This window comes from Euleptes europaea, chromosome 20, assembly GCF_029931775.1.
Source record: "Euleptes europaea isolate rEulEur1 chromosome 20, rEulEur1.hap1, whole genome shotgun sequence".
NCBI classification, from domain to species: Eukaryota; Metazoa; Chordata; class Lepidosauria; order Squamata; family Sphaerodactylidae; genus Euleptes; species Euleptes europaea.
In genome coordinates this window covers 435202-459367 of record NC_079331.1, presented here as the reverse complement: position 1 = coordinate 459367, position 24166 = coordinate 435202, and the positions used below count along the sequence as shown (strand labels likewise).

Below are 24166 nucleotides of genomic sequence, written 5' to 3'. Positions count from 1 at the left end.
CCCCCCTTGGCTTACTCAGTGGGGTCCTGGCTCTCATGCCCCCATCTGAAGGGCCAAAGCGGAGCTTGGGTCTGGCACCCTCAACATGGTGGTCTCTCTTTTATTGGGGCTTGAAAACAACTGGAAACCACAGCTGGTGCCAAACGGAGGCCCTGGGCTGCTCCCGAGCAGCCACCAGCCCAGTGTTGTTCCAGCTCCAGTCATGGTGGAGGGAAGCACACTGGCTTAACTGAAATGCCCTTTGCCTCGGGGTATTTGACAGGCTCCCTCCTGGCCCAGCCTCTCGCCGGCAGAAACCGTGGCCCTTACCTGGCTGGTGTTCACATGTGACCCATAGGGTTGGTAGTTTCACTAAGCCCAGGGTGGCTTCCTGGATGGGTGGATGGTGGCTCCGCCGATACGGCAGACACTTTTTCCTCTTCCCTTCTTTTAAGGCAGGCTGCTTTGGGGTTTAGGTTTCTCTCTAGGAGGAGGAGAAGAAAGGCGGTCAGAAACGCAGACAGGGATCTCCTTTCCGACTTCTACCTCAACTGGGATAGACGGACTTGGCAATCTCCATTCCTACATTCAGAGGGCGGCCGTGTCGGTCTGCAGGAGAAGAGTTCGATTTGACTCCAGCAGCACCTTCGAGACCAACAAGATTTTCGGGGGGAGGGGGGCTGGGGGGACAGGACAGTCTTCCTTTCAGGCAAAGAGGGGCCTTCATACCCCCCAAGCTGTTCCCCGCAATTCATCTCCATTTAGATTTGCACGCCAAGCAAAATGGCATGGGGTTCATATCTCCCCCGGCCCCACACCCAGCTCCTAGGTGCCCCCTCCAAGAGAAACTGGGTTACATGTGATCAGGGGGCTCAGGAAGCCTTTTGGCAGCAGCACAAGAGCAGCCGCTTGCAGGCCGGCCACGATGACGAGGAGGTTTCCTCTCCGCACCCTCAGGTAGTCCTGGCCTTTCCAGGACTCCTGCTCTGCAACAGAGGATAAAAACCGCACCCCAGTTGCGGGGGGGTAAGCACCAGAGCAGGCAAGATGTCACTCAGGGCTTTAAAACACTGAGCAGATATTCATGTTGACACCCCCCCCCACACACACACACACATCAAGAAGGCATTTATATGTACGCATTGGAAAAGCAGCCGATGAGAAAGCCCCACACAAAGCACAGCTGTGCCTGGCTAGCCCACAGGGAGAAATCTGAACAGAAGGGGGAAAGAGAAAGAGAGCGCGTGTCCACGTATGCACTTGCAAACACACACACATCCCTCCGTTTGATGGGAGACCGGGGGGGGGGGGGAGCTCTCGTGTGTTTCATCCTCTGTGTGACACAGATCTAGAAAGGCACTTGCCCATTTGAGGGCGGCCAAAGCTCCACTCCACCGGAGAAGGCAATTACAAAAGAAGCCGGGTTTGTTTCTCAAGCTGACCTCTAGAGAGGACCTTCTCAAGGATGACACCAATAGGATATGGATTTGTTGAGAAGGGTTAACGCGGCTTTCAGCAGCAGCTGGTGCTCCACCGAAGTCTGGCAAACCCCCAGAAGGATTATGATAAATGGACCTGACAGCATGTAATTTAAATAAGAAATTGTAGCCAAAGGTGGCGATCCAGAGCCCCCCGGGGCTCCGAGGGCAGAGAGCGCTCTCCTCAGTGTGGGACGTTCTTGATGAGGAAGACAACCGGGGAGGGGAGAGGGGGGCCCTGGCTCGATCAGCACTCCAAGGGACCACCGCAGCCTCCTTCAAGAGTCAAGAGCATTTCCTCCCTCAGGCCATAAAACAGGCCCACAAAACCCGGCACAAACAGAGAGAGCCCCCCTCTTCTGCAACTAGCAACACCATTGACGTTGGAGCTGGCCACAGGCAGGCAGTGGCACCTCGGCGAGGAGAGTCCTCTGGAACGTCCATGCCGGAGCCTCACCCTCCTGGACCAAGCCCCCACCACCCATAGCCGGCCGGCCACTCAGCCGTGCGCACACACACACCCCGCGCGTGTTCTGCTCCATGCGAGCTCCGTGCTCTGAGCAGCAAATCAGACCAAGGAGGGTGTAGCAAATGAGCCCGCCCCCCCCCACCCCCACCCCCACCCCGATGAAGAGGCGAAGGGAAGCCCTGGCGCCTCACCCCTGACTTGCTGCTCCAGGCTGAGGATGACGGCCACGGCCTGGTGGAGAATCAGCAGCTTGGTCTGGGGCTTCTCGCTCTTCAGGTGCAGCTGGCACATCCGGCCTAGCTCCTTGAATGCCTCGTTGATGTCTCGGACCCGCAGGCGCTCGCGGGCGTTGTTGGCCATCCGCCTCTCCCGCTCCCGCTCCAGCTTCTGCTCCGGATTCAAATCCTCGTCTTCATTAGTGCTACTGCAGAGACCCAGAGAGGACCGTCATTCTCAGGAGAGGCCTCTGAAGCATGCACGCGCGCACACAGCACAGCGCCTGTCCACCATCTCCCATGCAGCCTCCTCCCTTTGACTGTACTGTGTTTCCACTTTTGAAATACAAGGAAAGGACTTCTGGAGACCAAAAAGACAGAAGCCGATTCCTCGTGTAATGGGCTCGTTTGCAAAGGGCTGCTTCTGGCTGTGGGACCTGTGAGTGAAAGATTCCCGGATCTTGGCCCAGCCATTTCCCATTACCTGAAAAGTTTGCCTTAGACATCCTATGATATGGTGAGCTCCTGCCTCATATTGTACATCAGGGCTCAACAAATCCCAGATGCCAAGTTGCCATGGTGCTTAGAACTTTCAGCACTGGTTTTATTGTAGCATCTTTCAACAATTCTCAGTGGAAGTACAAAGGGGCGGATCCCACCAGCTTTTCCACTGGCGAAAAGGGGAGAAAGCCCCCCAAAAGGCAATGTTTGGGACCCTTGGACCTGCCTCAACAAAAGCCACATGGAACAGCTATAATAAGGGGTGCGGACTGGCCAAGATTGAGAGAGACAGCTGGCTGGATCCATACCAAAGCTTATTTATCATTTCACACCAGAATACTTTGCTGTATTACATGAAAACAAATGGGCATGCAGTTCTTGTCCCTGCTTCGTTAGACATAAGCTTAACTTTACACTGTTCAGTGGTGGTAAACTAGTGCAGTTCTTACCCTGTAGCTTTCTTTACTAGCTCCAATATTCAATTAAATGGAGCTTTTTGAATTGTGAGAGGTTAGCTTTTCGTTGTGATGATAATCAGTTGCCCCTCTAGTTATTTACATACCACAATGCTTTTATCATAGCTTTAACAAAATAATGCAACGCTTGGAAGAGGTTCGTGTCTGTGGTGTCAAGGAGCAGAAAATCAAGTCACTAAAGTATGAATGAACCCCTGAAGGCTGAAAAATAAGTCCGGCTGCTAAATTTTTGGGCTAGCTCCTGGAGCCAAAGAGAATTTGTCCTGGCCTGTTCTATACAAGCACGCCTTGTGTGTGAGTGAAGGAAATTTCCCAGAATGCATGTGAAAGAGAGCCTTAACGTACAGGAAAGAATCAAGCCTGCCGCTTTGGTCTTCCCACTGGTAGGCAGCAAAGCACCCGGTCAACCTGCTGGCGGTGAGCTCGGCTCTCGAAACACCAGAGGGAACAGGGCTGCGGGTATACACCCGTGACTTAGGAAAAGACCCCGTTCCTTCCATAGTGAACTGCATGGCTTATACAGTGAACATGGCCTTAAAAGCCACACATACTATCTTGAATGAAACCGCCAAGATCTGGTTGCTCCGTCCCAGCTTGTCCTCATGGGCAGCAGAGCGGCCCATGGAGAAGGCAGCTGCGTTACCTCGTCCTGCCTCTGGATGAGAGCTTGATATCTTTCTGGGATGACTCGTCGTCGGACCGCATGTCGTCGGAGGAGGCAGGGTCGTGCGCGTTTTCATCCTTCTCCTTGTGCTCCGACTTGATTTCGGCTGGACCCAACGCGACGGACTGGCTCGGCAACCCCGCTGACAGCGCTGCAGGCGAACCCAACAGGCAGTCACTGCCGATCACAAGACCACCGGCCCTTGGTTTCCTTTATCCTACTCTGACTACGACCAGCAAATCCCTACCTAGCAGCTGATAAAATACAGAAGAGGGTACAGCATAAAGAGCAGAGGCCGGGCTTTTCAGAGCCCTCACATGTGCACTCCCGTCCTACCTTTGTTCAGATTTTCAAATTCCCCAACATGTAGCAGTGGGGGAGACTGAGATGCTCAATTTGAGATTGTTTGTTTGCATGCAGTTTGGCTACAGGACACAGTGACATTCATGGAGATTGTCCAGATTGGGGGAAGGGGCGAAAAATGACAAGTGGTGCTTAGGGAGGGGCTGTGGCTCAGTTGGGGGGGGAGCATCTGCTTTCAAACCCCCACCCCAGCAGCAACTCCTGTTATAGGATCTGATAGTAGGTGATGGGAAAGACCTTTCTCAGCCTGAGATCATGGATAGCTGCAGCCAGTCACAGTAGACTTTAATAGGCCATTATATACTTGGCATGAGACAGTTTCAAGCGTTCAAGCAACAAATAAAAAGGTTTTTCTTCTCAACTTGAATGACCCTGATGCTCATTTAGCAGCCAGCTGCTTAGAGACTATTAGATAATGTTTAAAAGTGAGATCTGTAGTTAATTAATTGTGCCACTGCAAAGAAAGTCACTAAAATGGCAGCCAAAACTGGGACGCATGCTCATGGCAGAGTCTGCAAAAGGGCCACAGGTGGGAATGCACCCAGAGCACCCCCCCGCCCATGGGCCGTCACATCCGGCAGCAGGTATGGAAGAGGGGCTGGTGGCTCCCTGGCAGACAGAGGGCTCCCCCGCTCAGTCCCTGGCAATCCAGGTGGCCAGTGCTGGGGGGGGGGGGAATCTCTCTCTGGCTGCCACCACAGAAATCCCTCAGATGGCAGAACAGGTCCTTAAACAGCCATAGTCTGGATTCACACAGCACATCAAACCCACCCACCCCATGATTATATTCAGTGCAAAGAGCAGCGGAAGAGAAGATGCTCCAGGCAAAATATGTCAGTGTGACTCACAGAACAGGAGGCCCACGACTAGTCCCCCTTCACCAGAAATGTCCAGGCCGTGCCCGGGACCATCCCTCAGGAAAGGCAAAGGCAACCCAGGAGTGTTCGGGGCATGAGGCGGGGGGGGGGGGGTCCAGACCCATCCAGGTTCCAGGAAGGACATTTGGGGTTTTCAATGGGGGCTCGTTCATCTCGCAAATATCTTTATGATTCAAGTGCATGTCTGTCCAGAAGAGGCACCGTCAAGCAAGGTAAGTGAGCGGCAGCTGCTTCTTTGGGCGAGCCATCCTAACCAGCCTTGGGGGTGGGTGGGCAAGAAGCACGGCTTACCTCTGTAGCTTTCTTGTGCTTTATGGTTGAGTTCTGCATTTGGAGCAGGAACTGTGCTGGGCAGGACAGAGTGGCTGCTGCTGAGGCTGACACTGTCTTCTCGGTGAGAGGCATCCTGGAAAACACACACACAGGCTTAGCCCAGCAGAGCCGCTGACTCTGGGACAGGAAAGCCCCTTCCTTCACAACAATGGCCAAAGAAGGCCTCCGAGGGAAAACCTCCCAGTGAATCGTGCCCCCAAAGAAGAGCATGGGAGCACACATGGCACCTGCCATTCAGCCAGGAAGTCCAGAGTCAGACCAACCGCTCCAGAAGCAGCCCTGTTCCTACACTCCCAGGCAGGGCCAATTAGGAGAACCTGCCGGGAGCAGGAAGATTCCCCCCCTCCCCACTCCTGCAGCACTGGCCTCAACCTCACACATCTGGACACGGCACCTGGCAGCCCCAGGCAGAAACCCGGTCTGGGGGCACAGCCAGAAACAAGCCCATCTCAAGCGTCCCCCCTCCTCTCCACCCACTCAAGCCAACAGGGAAGCAAAGAACACCCAGCAGTTTCGCTCATTTGGGACAGATTCCAAACCCCTCAAACCTCAGAAAACAAAGTCCGCAGACAACATTATGAACCAGAACCACACAATGCAGAGCAACACCACAACCAGAGGGGAGGGGGAGCCCCGTGTGCAGCCCGCTCCTACTCTGGTCTTGGGGCGAGGCATTCGATTGGAATGAACAGCCATGAACAGCAACCGATTGAGCCTTCCATAAAATCTATTTACGGCCGGCAGTCCCACGCAAGAAGCCCGGTTTTTCAATACATCTTTCAATCCTAGGAAACTGTTGCGCTTGGACTCCCTCTTGGAGTAATTAATGCTGCTTTTCCCTTTAGCACTCCCACAGTGTGGGTTTCACCCAGGCTGAGATAAACACCCTTGTGCAAGTTCACTGGTCTAATCTATGCCGTTTCCTGTAAGCTCCCCTTCATCCCAATTTGTGGTGTTTATGGTCTGAATGCAAATATTTCCCCAGGAATAGTCACATATAGGCTAGTTAATGTTTTCTGGGTGATGCTCCTATTTTCTTTAAGGTGTTTTTTTTTTGGGGGGGGGGTGTTAATAGAATAAAGATCTTGAGCCTGGTCAGCAAGTTGTTTGGCTTCAATATCAATGACAGCCAAGTTCCAGGCAGCTGGAAATACAAACCGCCTTCTCCACAAAGACAGAATGAAGCTCGTTCCAGGGCAGGGGAGAAAAAGAGAGATTAAAAAATAAGACTTGGTTAATTCTGCCTTGGAGGTTTCACGTTTCTCTATCCCAGCCGGAACACAAGGGCACTTTTACCCAAGCAGCTGATTCCCAGATGCCTTGAGGGGTAAAATGGCTTCAGAATGTACCTGTGACACTATTTGTCAAGCAACTGTCAAATTCGTGGAAATGTTCAAACCAAAAGCCCCAGTGACAGACCGACAGATCAGGTCTGACGCTCAGAAAATAGCCTGGAAGTCTTTCAAAGCAAATCCAACCCCTCGTTCTTTAAGCTGTCACAGATCTTGTTCACGCTGGGCCGCTCAACCCCTTCTGGAAGGGGGCAGGACCTGCTGCCAGCTCAAGACCCCCCCCCCTCCTATCTCAGGTCGCATGGGGTCACCTTCCAGTATCTAAATCTCCCCCCCTCCTCCCAATTATTTTCTTGTTTCCTCTGGAACTCCCTCTCAAGAGCTCTCACATTTCATAATGCTGCTGAAGACCTTCTGGGTGTTTCCCATCTGATTATAACTAGATTATAGTGAGAGCGGATTTTATGCCACCTCTTCCACCACCTCTTCCGCCGAGCCCTTCCTGACACAGAAAAGACTTCTGAACGCTCCACAGAAGGCAAGGCGGGGCAGGATTTCAACTTTTTGCATGGAATAAAGAGCAGTTAAACCAACCACAATTAACAGAGAAGCAGGAAATGGATTTTTAAAGCTGGCTCAAAAATTAAGCAAGCATAATAATAAAATTGTGCCTGGTTACACAACTCATAAAAATGGAGTTAAATTACTCCTTTCCTTGCTTTTCCTGCCAAGGACATTATCAAGGAAATTTAATATTTTTAAAGTTAGTTAAGTGGCTAACATTTGCTGCACGGCTTCTGTTGGTTCAGCATGTATTGCTATCTCTTAATGAGCGTCTGTTGGCCAAGGGACATGCTCCTCCCAGGGGGAGGATGGCACGGATGCCCGCTCTTGCTTCTGCATCCACATCACCCACCACCAGCCCTACCCGCTAGCAACTGGATTCAAAAGGAAGAGGCAGGAAGCGGAAGAAGAGTTGGTTTTTATATGCCGACTTTCTCCACCACTTAAGGGAGACTCAAACCGGCTTACAATCACCTTCCCCTCCCCTCCCCACAACAGATACCCTGTGAGGTAGGTGGGGCTGAGAGAGCTCTGACAGAGCTGTGACTTGCCCAAAGTCACCCAGCTGGCTTCGTGTGTAGGAGTGGGGAAACAAATCCAGTTTGCCAGATTAGCCTCCGCCACTCATGTGGAGGAGTGGGGAATCAAACCTGGTTCTCCAGATCAGAGTCCACTGCTCCAAACCACCGCTCTTAACCACTACACCACGCTGACTCTCAGGAGGAGTCAGCCCATTTTGCAGATCCAGGCAAAGAGGACATGACTCCGCTTACCAGCCGGCTGGTCGTGATGAGACTGGATGCTCCGTAATTCGAGCTCAAATTGCTCCCAGGCCCATTGTGGGATGGTCCCAGTATATTGTGTATGTCTGCGTGGGCCCCGGCCAGGTTCGTCGAAGGCCCCACCGCGTGGTTCCGCAGCACATGGATGGCATCGTCCAGTCTGTCCAAGCGATCCTCCATCCGGGACTGCTGTGGGGAGTGAGGAGGAGCAGCAGCAGGGTCAGTAACTGCACCCCCTCCGCCATCGGCTTTCCCGTCATGCTGGCTACAAGGGGAGGCGGGAAAGGCAGTGCCGCAAGGGCTTTCAGAGCGGCGCTGGGGGAGAAACCAAGAGGCGGCCACGGCCCCTCAGTCTTGTCTGAAAACCAGGATACCCAGGAGGTTCCTGCTTCTCAGTATTTTGGGATACACCACAAATAGAAAAAATTAGTAAAAATGTTAAAAACAGAGGTTGGGTAAGAGAAGGAGTGAAAACAAGCACTACATACTACATACTACAAGCACTCTTGGTGGGAGAGACTAAAACACTGGAGACCCAGCCCCCGCCCCCCCCCCCGATCTAAACTGCCCTTTAGTAGCTCATCCCCAGGCTGCCACCCCCACCCCCGGGAGCTTTAGATCTGGAGAGGATGTGTGTGTGTGTGTGTGTCAGCTTTATAGCTGTGAAATGGACTGAGGGGGGCTCTCTTTCCCAGAGTTTGGGATTGGTTGTTATGGCTATTTAATTCTAATTTTATGGCTGCTTGCTATTTTCAGCTGCTCTTTTCACTATCTTGGCTATTTATGTTTTTGTGCTTCTTTCAGTATTATTGCTTTCATTCTATCTTGCTGTTTTTACTCGTATGTTAACCTGCTTTGAGTTATCAACTACCTTGGATGTCTGCGTGGCAGAAGAACAGGGCAGGAACCTCACAGTTCATTGCTTCTGTGGAGAAGGTGAACATCTGAGGAAACCCCCCTGAGCCCCGTTCAAGGAAGCTGCAATAAGTATATGTGCCCCTGGCTGCCTGGGACACTCTCCTCATCTGCAGTGACCACACTGCTCCATCCTTCTGAGAGCTCAGAGCATTTCCACCACCCTCCAAGACAGAGCAAGTATGGGGGGGGGGGAGAGAGAAAGAGATGCTCGCTGGCTTCAGGCTACCCAGAGTGCTTTGTGGCTCAGTGGGGATTTAAACTGGCTTTCCCATATGCAAAGCCCACCCTCCGACCACTGTATCCACACTGCTCCTCTTTATGGCACACTCTCTTTCCCTTGTTTAGACTTATTGCTCACTTGAAGCATGCAAACATTAATTCCAGCCTCCTTATGTGCTGATATTATAAAGTGGTTCAAGAAAAGGTATGCTCCTATGACACGCTATCCCAGGCTGCAAAGACTCTGCTACCTTCAAAGGGTATGTGTAAAGTTAACTGGCAAATCACAAAGGCACCAGCTAAAGAGAAAGAGTACCTCACAGACATCCTTTAAGAAGGACATCGCATCTTGCAAATGCTCGTGAAGCTGTTGTTCAACTCGGTTTTTCTGGCAAAGTCAAGACAGAACAGGAAGCAAAGCACAGGTTAAGTGATTATAAAGAGGTGAGGCACGCAACTGGGGTGGGTGGGGAAGAAACACGCCAGCCTCAACGGTTAGTTAAGTTAATCCCACAAAGATTTCATGAAGCTGAGAAACGAGAAGACAAATGCCGAATACTGGAGTGACACTGGAAATCCATGTTGCACGTACTGCTTATATTTATTAGCAAATTGTACAGCAATTCTTTTGTTAGCTGGCATAAGAAAAGAAAGTTATTTAGGGGAGCTGACAAGATTTATAAAACTCTGATCACAGCACCCCCCATCCACTTCCTAATGTTATACTCCCCACTGCATTCAGACTCTAAAGACCACGGGGCCAGTGGGCTTGATCCCCCCACCCCCTGCAGGCGCTAAAGAAACGTAGGAAGCAAAGGCATAGTGGCGGCGGCAGCCAAGTCAACCTCCGGCCTCCTTACACTCATTTCCACACACTTGCCTCTCCGTCCACTCCCAATGGCATCGGTTCTTTGAAGAGAAAAATGTGCCAGCGAGAAATGCTTGCATACAGCTATTAGTATCATAGCTTAATGAAAAAGGAGAAGAAAATGGAAAGCATGTGAAATGTTACGCCACAGCTCTTTTCTTACACGAATCTTGGAAAGAATTGGCTGGTGGCTTACAAAAAGGGGGAGGGCAGGATTGCTAATCAGTGTCTCACACCAGCTGTCTGTAGCCATGAAGCCTGAGGAAAGTGTTTGGTCTTGTTCACTTGAAGGCAGCCATTTGTTAGCAAAGCAGCCCTTTGTGATGCTGCCCTGAAGGTTCTCCTGAGGGGTGTGCAGAATTTATTCAGCCAAACGCAATGGCCCTTTCTTGGCCACACAGCCGTGTCCAGCTTTTGGTGGTTCTTACCAAGGAGTGCAGAGAATTCTCATAGTTTGGGGACGAAGGGGCCGGTCCTCCAGCCCTCGACCACTGGCCGGCACCTGTCAACATCAACCGGGTGAAACTCAGATGCATGTGGGCAAAAGACAACATTTAAAAGGTGGCTCTGCGGCAACTTTGCACACTTCAATGCAATCTTGTAGAGTGCCAGCTTTCCTAAAACGGCCCTGAATTCATACAGATTTTAACAAGTCTGTCAAATGGTGATATGAAAAATAACCACCTTGTTTAAAATTTAACATTTTGCATCGTTAACGGTGCACTAGTTCCAAAAGCCTCCTGCACTGGACAAAACACACGCTGTGCAGCCCACGAAGAAGGTGGCCGAGATGCTTGGCCCAGGCCACAGAGGAGGAAAGATCGTTGTCAAGGGCCTGCGGGGGTCAGGATAGGGCCCTGCCCAGCTGCAGGCAAGGGAGAGTTCCAGATCCTCTCTCTCTCTCGGCACGTTCTGGCCAGAAGACAGAAGAGGCGCGAAGCCTATAGCAGACTCTCTGTGCTGCTGGCAGCCGTATTTCACTTCAAAGATACCTCCTCTCTCTGACCTCAGGATCAATGTGAAGAAAAGTGACAGGGCCAGTTTTCAGTCAGGTGTTGCTAGCAAAAGAGATGCTGGATCTTACCACTGAGAGGTGATGGTGATCCAACCGGTGTCGACGGATTTGATGGAAAACTACTGCTGGTGTGGTCCGGGGAATAAATCTAAACAATGTGAGGGGAGATAAGACACCTTGATCAGAACAAGGGGAAAAACCTACTTGCACTGGAAAAGCTTTTTGCGGATAGTGCCCTGGTATCACAAAACAATTTGCAATGTGCCCTGCGTGGAAGATGAAACTCTTCCTGTCCTTCACCACCTGCAACATCTCGGGAAACAACCCTAGTTGCTGGAGTGAAGACACAATGCCTGACCCGCACAGAGAAGTACTGCAGCCAGCCCGCCAGCCCACCCCTTGGGCTCGTGGTTTGGCCCTGGGTATCCTCACTTTCGGAAAACAATCACAGGCTATGAGGACCCAGAGCTAGAGCGTCCCTGCCCCCAGGCTAACACTTCAAACTCCAACAAAGACCAAGGGCACAAATGGGGCAACCCTAAGAACGCTTTCCGGGAAGTAAGCCCTGTTGAGTAGAATGAAGTAGGATTCTGAGTAGATCTGCTTGGGATTGCTCTAAAAGGATGGCAAATTTCCCTCGTGCAACAAGGGATGGTCGAGTGCTGGCATCCCAGAATGGAGCAACTCCCCTTTTTCTCAAGGAGGTTCAGCCAGGAGACATTCCTGATGGGAAACATCCCAGAAAGCCTTTCTCCCCTCTTCACGCAGAGCCAACAGGAAATGATCCATGCGCTCCAAAAGCAGATTATAGCACGCTGCTTCTCACCCACATTAACCAACTTCTCACTCCCAGTTCATCTTGAGAAGGTAGGATAAAATCCAGTATCAAGGTCATCGCAATACTCCTGGTGCTTCCTTAAGAAGGAAAGAGGTGTGCGGCTCTTGAAGCCCCCCATTTCAGTACAAAGGCAGAGCTCATTTCCCATGCAGCCCCCCCCCCCCACCAGGCGCTGCTGCTGCTGGGGCCTCCTGCCGGGCTTCAAGGGTAACATGACTCATTTTCTCCCAACAAAGGAGGTCCCTCCTTTCCTCAGTCATGGCCCATTCTAGCCCAGGGGGTGCCAATATGACTGGCCCTAATGAAGAGAGGCCCACACAAAGGCTGACCCCAGGGGAGGGGCTGGGGGCTCCTCTCTGCCCCTGCAGAGCAGCTTTGTCATGCTAATGACCTGGAGCCAGAGCAAGAAAGGCCATTCAGGAGAAGTCAGTCCCTCTTTTGTTCAGGGACCCCTGGCCAGGGAGCTCTCCAAAGGCACAAAGGCTGCCCCCTCCCTCAGAGGCAGGAATCAAAACACAGGTTCTGACAAAGAGAGTCGATATAATCAACCAAGTTAAACAGCCCTCCTCTTTGATCTCCTTTAAATTAAAGGCCCCGTTTTCTGATTTGGCATTAAGCACTGAAATAAACCAGATGTTTCTCCCGCCATGTAACTCTCAATGGGCACAATCTGGAAGGGTGGTTGTTTGGCAAATGTTCAGGAAAACACATTAGAAATGGCACAAATATCCAGATTTCCTACGCTTTCTATCTACACTGGTTCATTATCCAAACAAATGTGTAATCCACAGGACTTTGGGAACTGTGTGTAAATACTTCCATGTACAATTCTCTTTCTTGCCCACTCTGAGATTAAGTCCACAATTATCCAGGCTTAAACCTAAAATAAAAGAACCTTTGCAAATGTATTATCTGGCCTTACATGTTTAATCACGCAGGGTTCTGTATGGTCTTTAATGCTTACAGAGGAACAAAGATTGAATCCTCTGTTTCACACATGAAAAGCATTTAAAAAAAAAAAAAGATGCACACCAGCATTAAACAACCAGACTCCCTCACTACTACCAGCATTTAAACGCCGGGAACCTCAGGAGGAGTTAACGTGCGGCGTTGGGAAAAAGGTCCAAAGAGGTCCGTGCTGCCGGCTCCTTCCCGGCGAGCAGTGGGGAGAGAGAGGGCGTGGGTGGAGCCGGGCATTCCAGGAGAGCCGTGGCCCGGCCCAGCTGAGCAGACAGAATACATCACCACCAGCTACGACAGACGTGATTTATGGAATGACCTGCCTGCTCCTCCACCAACAGCATCGCGTGACAAGAATGGGTTACCATGACAACCACAGCCCACCCTCCAGTTACACACAACTTGCTCCAGAATCACCTCATGATAAATCTACAGCCGCCGCCCCCCCCCGCCCCAGCCTAACTTTGTGAGCTAATCCTGTTCACACAGGGCTGCCCCCCACCCCCCCAAACCAGAGCCGCCCTTCTCTACTGAACATCAGAGGGTGAAACCTTTGCTCTGTGCTGTAGCCATGGGCAGTCCCCCCCCCCAGGCCGTCGGCTGGCAATGAGGTTTGTTCCAGGATGCTTTGGGAAGAGAAATCTGGGGGGGGGGGCAGATAGGGACCAGATCCCTTGGCTTCACCGTCTCTTGAGACAAGGGCCCATTTCTCAGTCCACAAAGCAAGACAGCTCTGTGTTCCTGCTGCTATGACTCTAGCGGCTGTCACCCAGAGATCCGAGCATGGCGTTTCCCACTATATTCACCCTGAAATGTGAACCATTTTAAAAAATGCATCGTGACACCATGGGGGATGCCGCTTCCAGACAAAGCAGAGGCCTCTTCACATATGTTATTAAACCAAATTTGGCTGCCTTTTATTTCTTAACAGCAACAACAAACTTCCTGCAACGTATTTCAAAAAGCTCAAAAGAACGCCGCCGGGGCCTCCCTTGAGTCCTCTGTCCCTTCTCCCGCATCAGTGCTGAACTAATGGCACTCTGGGACCACTCTTCCCAACCCCCCCCCCCACACACACAACAGATTGTCAAGGGCTTGCCACCTTTCTAGCTGCCCCCAAGATACTAACATTGAAGGCATCTACAAACCTTTTTTGCCACGCTTACCCGTAGGTGTGAGAGAGGTTCCCTCTTATTAACCCTTCGTTCCTTGCTTCCTCCCTGATTTCTCCCCCCCCACACCAAAAAAAAAAGATTACCCTCAGAATCTGGACAACAATCTCTTCCCACTACTGAATTACTCTGGGGGACAGGCCTATCCTCGGCATTTCTATGGAGGACTGTAGTCCTCTTTTTTTTTAATTTATTGGACTATATGTATTCTTGAACTTGTTTTATAACATTACCTGCAGTCCAGCCCAACAAAACTGCAACAAATCTGCAGTACATCTTAAAACAAGAATCCACCAATCCATCCAAATTCACAGTCTCGGAGTAGCAACACACTGGGCAAGCCCCATCTCTGCCACACATCTCTACGGACAGGTCATTCACTGCCTAAGCCGCTTTGCTGTCTGCACCCTGGACGATAAGCCTGTTTTTTCCCAACAGCCCCCTCTTCCTGCTGTGCCTGGACCGTGCCTTAACAGGCCTTCTGCCACACAAACAAACGTTCTATTATCAGAAAGAGCTTTAGTTACATGTACAACAAACTCATGTTTCTCTTGAAATGCGCACACACACATGTGCATACTATGTGCAAAGCCCAACTTACTGATATAGTCAGATCAAAGAACTTCTACAGAACCTAACATCGGTCGCATGGATGCTTTGGATGGAATTACTTACGGAGGCCAAAGCCTTCCCCAGGGCATCCCCAGTCTGTGAGCCTCCTGCAGCATTGCCTCTGTTCACTGCAAAAAATATGGGGGTGGGGGGAGAAGGAGAAAGGCAATCAATACGCTAGTTTAATGCTGCAGATGACTGAAGGCTGAGACGTCCCTTTACAGAAGTCTGTTTTGTGCTAACAAATAACAAGAAATATTTTAAATCTGTATTTAAGCAATGTACATTTTAGCTTGGTTTTAATTGCTTAATGATGAGCTTTTGTTTGGTTTTAATGGTGTTTTTATTGAGTTATTATTATTTTTTTACCTGTTAGGTGCCTTGGCAGGGCAGTAAGGCAGGGCGAATTTTTTTTTGCAAACAAACAAACAAACTACATTTACTGCCAAGGTTGCCACAATTGTAGGTTTGTCCAACACCTTATTATGCTAGGCTAGTTTATTAATATTAATTGCTGTTTGCATCAATATCCAGGTACCGTTACGTGACCACCAAAATTAACTATATACCAGATTCCTGAGCAAGTACACGAGTGAGAAGAACGGAGGAAGCACCTGCGAGGGATGTCAGGCTGAGAGAGAATCACTTAGCCTAAGGTCACTTAGCGAGCCTCCCTGGCATAGTGGGGATTTGAACCTGGCTCTCCCAGCCCGACACTCTAACCACACCACACTGGTTATGTGGACGGGGAAACAAATGCATTAATTGAGAGCTTAATGCTGACCTTCCTGTGACAGTCAGCCCAGAGGTTGGAAGTGCATGCTATGCTTGATCAACAAACCCCACCTCTTTAGACCAAATTCGAACCCATTACCATGACCACGGCGGACAATGGCACGGCCACATAGTACGCATGACAAATTCAGTTCCTGGGGCTGGGCCAGCAGAATGGTTTCTGGGCTAGCTGCGATTTTCACATGACCCTTCAAGGGCATTCTTACCCAGGATGTTGCTGCTGTCTGATCCATTGACAGGTGGGGTGTGAGAGGTTGCCACGTATGAGGAACTGCCGGCACTGCCCCGGTGGAAGCTGGACATTGGAGGAAGACTGTTGTTGAGATCTGTGGGCGAGACTGAATGTGGGGGGTAGCTCTAGGAAAAAGCAGAGACGGAATCACAGAGATGCCCGGTTAGCATTCATAAAATACGCGGCAATCGGCAACATCAGGACTTCACAGAAGGAGTCCCTGGCTGGATCGGGCCAAAGCTCTCCTAGCCCAGGGGGCATCCAAAAAGATGTGTATTCAGCCCTCTCCTGCTTGGGCCTGCAGAGGGCAGTCCGCGGGATGGGGCCTCTGAACTGGGAAGGCACCATTCCTCCCTAACAGGGCCAGCAGCACCAACAGACCTAACCCACGGATCTGCCCAATCTTCTTCACAGCTGTATTTCTAGTAGCCATTCACTTAAACAGCCAATCCTGCACCCTGTGGGCCAGGACTTCCTTGAGTTAATCAGCCAACTTTGCATTTGGGGATGAGACATGAGGGCTGCGCCCCGCTGGATTATACATGTGGCCGTTCACAGATATCGCCACTGCAGTGACAGTTGCTGCGCCATTTTCAAATCCCACTCTGGGTGCTGGATTTGCCTTCGCAGCAGCGCAGCTGCACACGCCTGGGTTTCCACTGAGCAAACCTCCAAGACCAGCCAGTTCAGAGGCCACACCCTACGTACAAGTCACGGTTTGTTGGTTCTGTCACTTTGCACTTACTTATGCTGCCTTTCGTCTGCCATTCTGTTGCCCAGTCACCCAGTTTAGAAAGAGCTCTTCACAGTCTGCTTTGGAGTTCCCCTCCTGAATGATATGGTGATATTGGCAAGCTTGACTCTTTCACTGAGCACCCTGGACTAGGCTAAACTGCACAAACCCCAACACATAAAGATCACTCAATACAAACCCTCGGAGGGCCTCGCTTCTCACACCCCTCTGTTGTGAAAACGGCTACTGATCCTGACCCACCAGGTACGGCCTTTTCCCCAACAAAAACCACCATTAAAAGTGGGGCATTCCTCCAACTGAAACATCGGAAGGATCAGTGAAGGAACTGTGACAGAGCTGGCTTTTTAATCACCCAAAGCTGTTATAAGAAGTCCCCTTTTCCATTGATTTGCTACAGTAATCTACAAGAACCACCTCAAAAAAAGGAAGCACCACCCAGATTAAACGTCTGTCTGAACAAAGATTAGATTTAGCTACTCTTGATTAACCCATGAAAGCTTCAGCCGATTACTCTGTCAACTAAGCAGCTACGATGAGTGAAACCTTCTAAGTGCGCCATTTCTTTCGTTGCTCTCCAATAGTCCGTGTTCAAGGACTGCCATCTTCAACTAATGACTGGCCAATGACAATGCAGGAGCTCCCGCTGCGGTCTTACCAAGCGGTCGTGGGCATGGAGGCTGCCGTAGCTGCCTGACTGCGACAGGTGAGACGAGGAACTTCCGAGCATTCCGCCATAGCCAGGCTGGCTCATCCCATTAGAAGGGCTCCAAAGATCAGAAGCACTGTGGGTCCCATCTTCAGTTTTTCACACACAAAAAAAGGGGGGGGGAGAGAAAGAAAGAAAGCCAGAGTTCTTACACAGCACAGCCTTCTCACTTCTGAGAACAAGAGCATGTGTTGCCAACGATCATGACCGGGTCGCAAGGGGACCATCTGCAGGTGATGTGACTGGCAGGGAGATGCCCAGTGGCCGAGGGGCCATGGGGGGGAAATGTCATTCTTTCCACGCTGCTGTTTTTGCTCGGTGAACAAGTCGTACTGACCTGGCCGACACTGACTTGACTGTAGGACAAAACCCTCTGAAGCCCTTAAAAGGTAACCCAAACCAACATAAGACCCAGCCCATCTGCTTTAGTACAGAACTCACATGAGCATCAGCATTTCACGTGGCACATAAAACCCAATAAATCAAAAGGATGCGCTCTGTATTTTGGCACACAAAAAATGAAAAAGGAAACAGCCCCAGTTATGTTTTGATCTGTCCCCCATGCACATATCATCCCTTACCACCACCCCTGGCACATCTAAACTTATGGCCGTTTCCTTGGTGTGCATCCCTCAAAGTCCTGCGAAAGGAGAAACATTTTTCTTACCTTGCAAAAAGAAAGTGCTGGCAAACATACTGCTGGGTGGCTTAGGAGATGGGTAACTTGGCGATTCTCTGTTGAAGTCATCAGAATTAGGAGATGGCGCGTAAACCTAGACACAGGAAAGAAAGGGAAGGACAAGTATAAAACAATGAAACATACCAGCATGGCCTGCAGTCACAACCAAATCCTGCCACTGGAAAATGCTTTTTCAAGAAGTTGCCTAATCCTTAAATGATTCTAGCAAATCCCGCAAGCCAGCTTATATCTGCCCGCCCCCCTTTTCTAGGGCTAATTTAACCAGGTGCCTGGAGGGGAAGAATGCCCACGGAAAGCATCATCTCCCTATTTCAAACAAGAGCAGTTTCTGGAAATTAACTACACCACGACACAGAACAAAGGTCTGAATTAAAAGTGATTCTATGTTTGTTTAACATTAGCAAAGCTGCAATGCCATGTTTTAGAGTAAATACACCCATCTCTGGGAGTTGTTGGTGTTCTCCGCCCTTTGCCACCACATTCAGAAGCCCCCAACTGGCCACCTCTCAGACTGGCTGCTCACCAAGGATTTTATGAAATAACCACCACAAATGTGGACAGATTTCTTCAAAAACCACATTGCGCATTATCAATATTATTGCTTTTACATGCTTTGGTCAACTTGAATTTATTTATAACTTTCTCCTGTCCTTGTTGTAGGTTCTGGGTGGCAGAATCAAAAATCCTCATGGGAGTGATTTTATGGCGAGCCACAGGGATTAATTTCATCTCCCCTGCTGTTCAATAGTTGCAAGACACCACTCAGGGAAACTGACTTGGGGTTTGGGTCAGCTGAGTAAACTCTAGCATTCTGCAAAGTGCAGGTAAAGTTGCCTGCATTACCACAGGTGTTCACCTGCACACACATAACTCAGAATTCTTTTCCTACTGAGACATGCAGTTCTCTATATTGACATGCAAAGGAGCTACACAGAGAGAACTATGCAACTGAACGCTGCCCCCAAAGCAGTTTGTGAATCAATGCAAATGTAGTTCTGAAGCAGGAAGGGAAAACATGGTGACAATGGACAAGCACTGCTTTTTTTAAATCAGTTTTAAAAGCTACCTGAAAACTGGTATTTAAAATGGAGATCCATTTAATTCAGCATGCTCCAACTTACAGAAAACGCAAGGGTACAACTTTCAATCACCACAATCAACGGAGCTGCAACAGACCTGGCCAAAAAGCTTCATTTCGAAGTTGAGCCAAACATTTTGGCCTGGGCCACCGCTCTCAGCTACTCAATTACAAGCCATGGGAGAGGCCAGGAAGCAGACACAGGAGGTGGATGGTGATCTATGTGCTGAACCCCAGAGTCTGTCAGTTTAGCTGGCATGATGCTCAACTGCAGTGATGTGCATGTTTCCTGGTGAAGCCCTCAATATCCTGAGCAAGAACCACCAGGAAAGGAGACTGAATTTCAACCAATGTGCCACAGCAAGGTCTTTTTGCGCAAAGAGGGCCAGAGGGGGTGCAGGCTGGCCCCGTGGTGGCCCGTGCACATTTCTGCTCTGCTCCAGAATCCAACAGAGCCCCTGGCAACCTCAAAAGGCACTTCTTCCAGTCTGGATTCTGAAGATCAAAGAGCTCTGGCGGCAAAATACAACTGATGTGGTCTCAAAGGCTTCATTCGCTCCAGATGTGGGGGAACAGCCTGCCAATTCCACAAAAAGAGCAGGCTGGCCTTGGCTGCAGTCAGAACCACCCACCAATTAAAACCAGGTCTCTTAAGTCATCTGATCACCTGCAGATGAAGACTGCCAGCGCACCTCCTCCTCCCCCCCCACTGATCACAGGTTTTTTAATATATTTTTTTGCTACTACAAACAAAAATTTAAAAGCAAAAGGGGAGAAAAGGATTACAGAGATGTCGCGATTAGGCAGCCTATGAGTAACCAGACCCCCACCTGTAATCACAACTTGACAATGAAGATGTTTTAAATCTGGCCAGATGCTTCCATCTCGCCTGCTGCAGACTTGAAACGCAACAAAGGCGGAAGACGTGTTAACGCGCTAAGCAGACGGTGTGTGTTGGTGTGTGTGGGTGCTTGGGTGTTCACAGCCTCAGTGTTCAAAGAGATCCCAGGAGCCGTGTGCTGCGAAGTGGAGGAAGACCGTTTAATTATCCTTCGCTGTGCTTTCGCCTCTCTTGCTCACGTTGCTGGCGTGCCCCCACTTTCCTTCCTTCTGTGGGAGCTGACAGAATGACCACCTGGGGATCCCATTCAAGTCTGCCTGTGGAAGAGGGTGCCCCACCTACCAAGCAGACATTTCCAGCAAGTGCCTCCAACACATTCCTGGGGAGCGACGTCTGTCACGGCCCACAATCAGGAACCCTTTGAGGTTTAGGGGATGCTCTGATGGGTTGGCTTCCTATCGGGACAGCCAGATATCATGCTGAGCAGTCATGTTAGCAGCCAGCGCTCTCAAGTTGAGATGGAAAATGTCTGAAGCAGGGTCTGCTGGGCTCCCTACAGCTGGAAGCCCCATGCAGAATCAGTAGGAAGCGCCCAAGTGCATGCTGCCCAGAGAGGAAACCAGGAAGTCAGAGCACAGTAGAGCACTCATATAGAGAGACCATGAAGACTTGAAGCAAAGTTGTATGAAAGCCGCGTCCAAAACTTTACAAACATATTCATCTTACTTATTGAACAGAACAAATATGCGGTCCACCCACTAAAATTTAATACTGCAACTTTTAATAAAACAAAGTACTGCACTGCATAACATACAAATACATGTTTTAATTTCTTTTAGAGTCTGCAGTGAAGCATGTATCACGCAACAATATATATCACGCAAATTGGCAGCAAACAAATCACTGGGTGCCCAGCCAAAAAGAAGGAACACACAGCTACTACGGCACCTGGTATCATGCCAATAAACCATTCCTTGAGTACAGACATGCTCCGCTCTCAAACAATTTGACAACGGGCTAAGCAAGCAAACTTAAATCCAAGAAGGAATCAGAGAGGCTGTCCGAGGCCCAGCAGAAAAGGAGCTGCGCCAGGCCCCTCCCGCCTCCTCTTCCCAATGGGCTCAGAGGCTCCTGGCTTCCGAGAGCGTGGAGGAGGGCTGAGAGGGCACTCTCCAGGAGGGATGGTGACCCCTTCTAGAATGAAGGGGGGAAGCCCCACAGGGCTACCAAGTGTACTGTGCAGTACTTTAAGGGATGCCCACACCTGGCACAGGAGCATGCCACAAAACACACTGTGGGCACGGCAGTTTTCAGAAATGAGGCTTGCCATCTAAAACCTCAACCACCCCAGTCCTGAGTGCTGTTACAGAAAGGTGAACTCAGAGCAGTCCTGTCTTACAAATTCATTTTTTAAAGACAGCCCCAAAGTAAGTTCTTTTGAAATAACCATCCCCAGCCTCATCTGTTCTGGCTCACGGACAGGGAAGAGGTGACTAATCCATGCACCAAGAGCAGAAAACGGGCATTTCCTCAGGTAATTTCTCTCGAAAGAGAGGCGGAGAGTGATCGTTTCAAGGCCAGACTTGAGGTGGGGAGGAGAATCACGCCCACCCAGAGCCACAAGGAAGTCCACTTCTGGAGACCGGGGGGGGGGGGGGGAAGGGGGTGCCACATTTCAAGTCTTCAGTTAAGTTAGGATCTTGTGTGAGCTGCTTCGGAGAACAGCGGAGAGTTATTTTCTCACTCTAACAAATCCACTATTCATAAAAAGCTTTTCTGAACGAGTGAAGAGAAAAAGGAACAACTTTTTTTGAAAAGTAGTCTGGTCAATGGTTTGTCCTGCAGCTCCCACTGCACTCATTTCCTCTCTTGCGCATCAAGCTAGTTCACACAACTTCATATTTCACAGGAACATCTAACAGCTCAAGGGAAGAGGAGGTAGCTTGTAAAAAAAATATTCAGCCAGAACAAGTAAGGGAAAGTCCTTTCTTTCCAACACTCAAAGTGATCTAATCTTTCTTTCCTTGCACATTCATCTGGGTTCCTTTGATAACAGGAGGATTCTTCTTCAGCTTACTTTTAAATATTGCCCCTAACTTTTCTGTCTTCCTTGATACATCAAAGAGGATCATCAAGGCTTACCAGGCAATTGAACAGTGACTTCACACCAGCACCAGCCAGGCCTCTGCCGCTTTTTCACCTCGGTTGCAATGCAACACAGACTGGCGTGTTTGAAAATCTCCTGGCATTCAGAAATAAATTATTCTCTTATTTACTGCCGGGTCAAAATGCTACCCACACGGTGGTGGTGGGGGTAGTGGGTGGGGAATATAACTCCAACTGACGCGGTCTCTGAACCAGATTATCTGTTTTGGACCAGTCACTGATGCCAACATGAAAACGGACCTCCAGATGAATCCCTGAAAACCACTTTCCAGCAGTAAGAGCAGGCAGCCGCTCACAAACCCAGATGACTACGAGAAGGACTTTCATGTATAAGAATAACTTAACATTTGCCTTACTTGGCCCTTCGGGGAATTAATCTGTGAAGCCCAAAACACCGAGGGGGGTCCCAAGACAGGCAAGCCCCCCACTTCTCAAGCTCATGGAAGAGACCTCTGGCCCATCGCAAGCACAAGCTCTGCTCAAGTCGGGCTTTTCCACAGCACCCGCCCCCCCACTTCCACCCACGGCATGCCTGGAAATACTTAATAAGATCAAAGCGTTCCCCCTCACTGCAGAACAAAGAGGAATGCTTTGTGCTGAAGAAAGAATAAAATCAACACACTATGAAAGCCATGGGCCTTTTGCTTCAGGGGTTACCGCAGCCTTAGCTTTACTTCCCTCTAACATGCATTTTCACATAAAATTTCATAACTGTTTCAATTTAGAAGCAGACATGAAGGGAAAACCAGTTTCATACTTGAAGGACTTTTGTCATTTGCACCAAAGGAAACCGAAAAAGATCAAGCTGATCTTTTCTTTTTCACTAAAGTTGTCTGAGGCTCATGCACGTTTTATAATTAATTTAGAGATGTCTAGAGCAGGAGTCAACAACATTCTATCACCAGTACGATGCCTAAGCAACTGATCGCACAAATACTATGTACAAGGTTACTTAACAAGTCTGAATACACTAAATGTCTAGAAAACATACAAGAATAGTTTGGTAATATTTAGAAGCGGAAGTTAGGAATGCTGCAAACATTCATGCCGATTTTCTACTCCCAGTTAAGATTGTTTGGCAAGTTATTCTACTGACTAGCCAAAGGATCTCACTAAGACTTAGGGGTACTTTTTGGGTGGAAAGGCAACAGAGAAATGTTTTAAATAAAACCTGAGAAAATAATTAAAAAAAAAAACTATTTTGAATTCTGAGCAACATCCCCCTGCCCTGCCAACCATAAGACGTCTCTTTTCTAGCCTTTAAAATGCAACATCGGTTTCAATACCCACCCCCCAATGATGAATGTATATGATAGCCAGATGTATAACTTCAGTCTTCTGAATGGATGCAATCTGCTTCTACGCACAAGACCATCAAAAGTATTACAGTATGCAGAGCAATTCATATTTATAAATAAAACTACATGGGCCTGAATATGTTTCAAAAAAGATTCCCAGTGACAGCAGATGGTAAAAGAAGACCAGTATCTAAACATCGAACTCCTAAGAGAAAATGCCACTTTTACCAGCACCCCCATTATCCCCACACATGCTGGTTTTTAAAGTAACTAGAATTGTTTTCATTTTCGCTGCACGAAACACAAATATCCTCTCACTTTTCAAAATGTATTTCTAAATGACTCAAGGATGTCATTCTTGCCCGCAATGGAAAAGCTGTATAAAACAAACACTAATCTAGTTAAATATTATGAGCGAAAGTAAACGCTGTGTAATTAAAAGAAATCTAACTGCTCAGCCAGTCCAGAGGTGACAAAACAATATTCTTGGCAGTGCGGGTGGAGGAGTTGGGAAAACTCTTGGAACAAAAGAAAAGCCCGCTTACCGTTTTCCCATTGTAATAATACATCAAAGGGTTGCTGTTCATTCCAGGTACCGGGTAGGCACAATACATGTTTGCTCTAAAAGCAACACTGCCCACAGGCAAAGTGCATCGCTTCCCCCCAAGACATCAATCCCCCAGATCAAACGCAGCAATTCTCCGGGCCGATGGGAGAACACATGGATCTACTCAGAAGGAATTTATGCAAAGCAGGGCTGAACCATCTTCAGACGGGGAAACGGGGTGTGCGTGGGTAAACTTAGTGCTGAAATCTTCTCGCACGTTCAATCCGGTGTGGCGAACAAAATTCCTATAGCGCAGGTAAGACCTGATAATTCTGCCAGAAGAACATTAGTTTGTAGCTGCAGTCATACCGAGGAATGATTTGTCCTATAGCTAAAAAGACTGCAACGGAAAATCCCTTGCTCGTTAATCTTCGAGTTTTAATCAAAGGAGAG

General features: G+C 49.3%; 1 protein-coding gene across 1 annotated transcript; it reads right to left on the bottom strand.

Moving 5' to 3' along the window:
• Nucleotides 1–309: 309 nt before the first annotated feature.
• TCF12 (transcription factor 12) lies at nt 310–23833 on the bottom strand. Its single transcript, XM_056865729.1, has 13 exons — nt 23712–23833; nt 17751–17856; nt 17033–17172; nt 15598–15748; nt 14660–14724; nt 11084–11162; nt 10428–10501; nt 9448–9519; nt 7977–8180; nt 5315–5429; nt 3762–3933; nt 2118–2350; nt 310–463 (listed from the first exon to the last, which is right to left on the bottom strand). The coding sequence occupies exons 1-13, from the start codon at nt 23778–23780 to the stop codon at nt 321–323; spliced, it is 1623 nt and encodes a 540-aa protein (XP_056721707.1). The 5' UTR covers nt 23781–23833; the 3' UTR covers nt 310–320.
• Between the last annotated feature and the right edge of the window lie 333 nt (nt 23834–24166).

Bases quoted from the DNA above. Each gene is read 5' to 3' on its own strand.
- TCF12 (XM_056865729.1), bottom strand. From the start codon at position 23,780: ATGTATTGTGCCTACCCGGTACCTGGAATGAACAGCAACCCTTTGATG. The intron at 11,163-14,659 runs GTAAGTAATTCC...CACATTGTTTAG, and splicing joins TGGGGAAGGCTTTGGCCTCC to ATTTATTCCCCGGACCACAC. The intron at 10,502-11,083 runs GTAAGATCCAGC...TGATGTTGACAG, and splicing joins ATCACCATCACCTCTCAGTG to GTGCCGGCCAGTGGTCGAGG.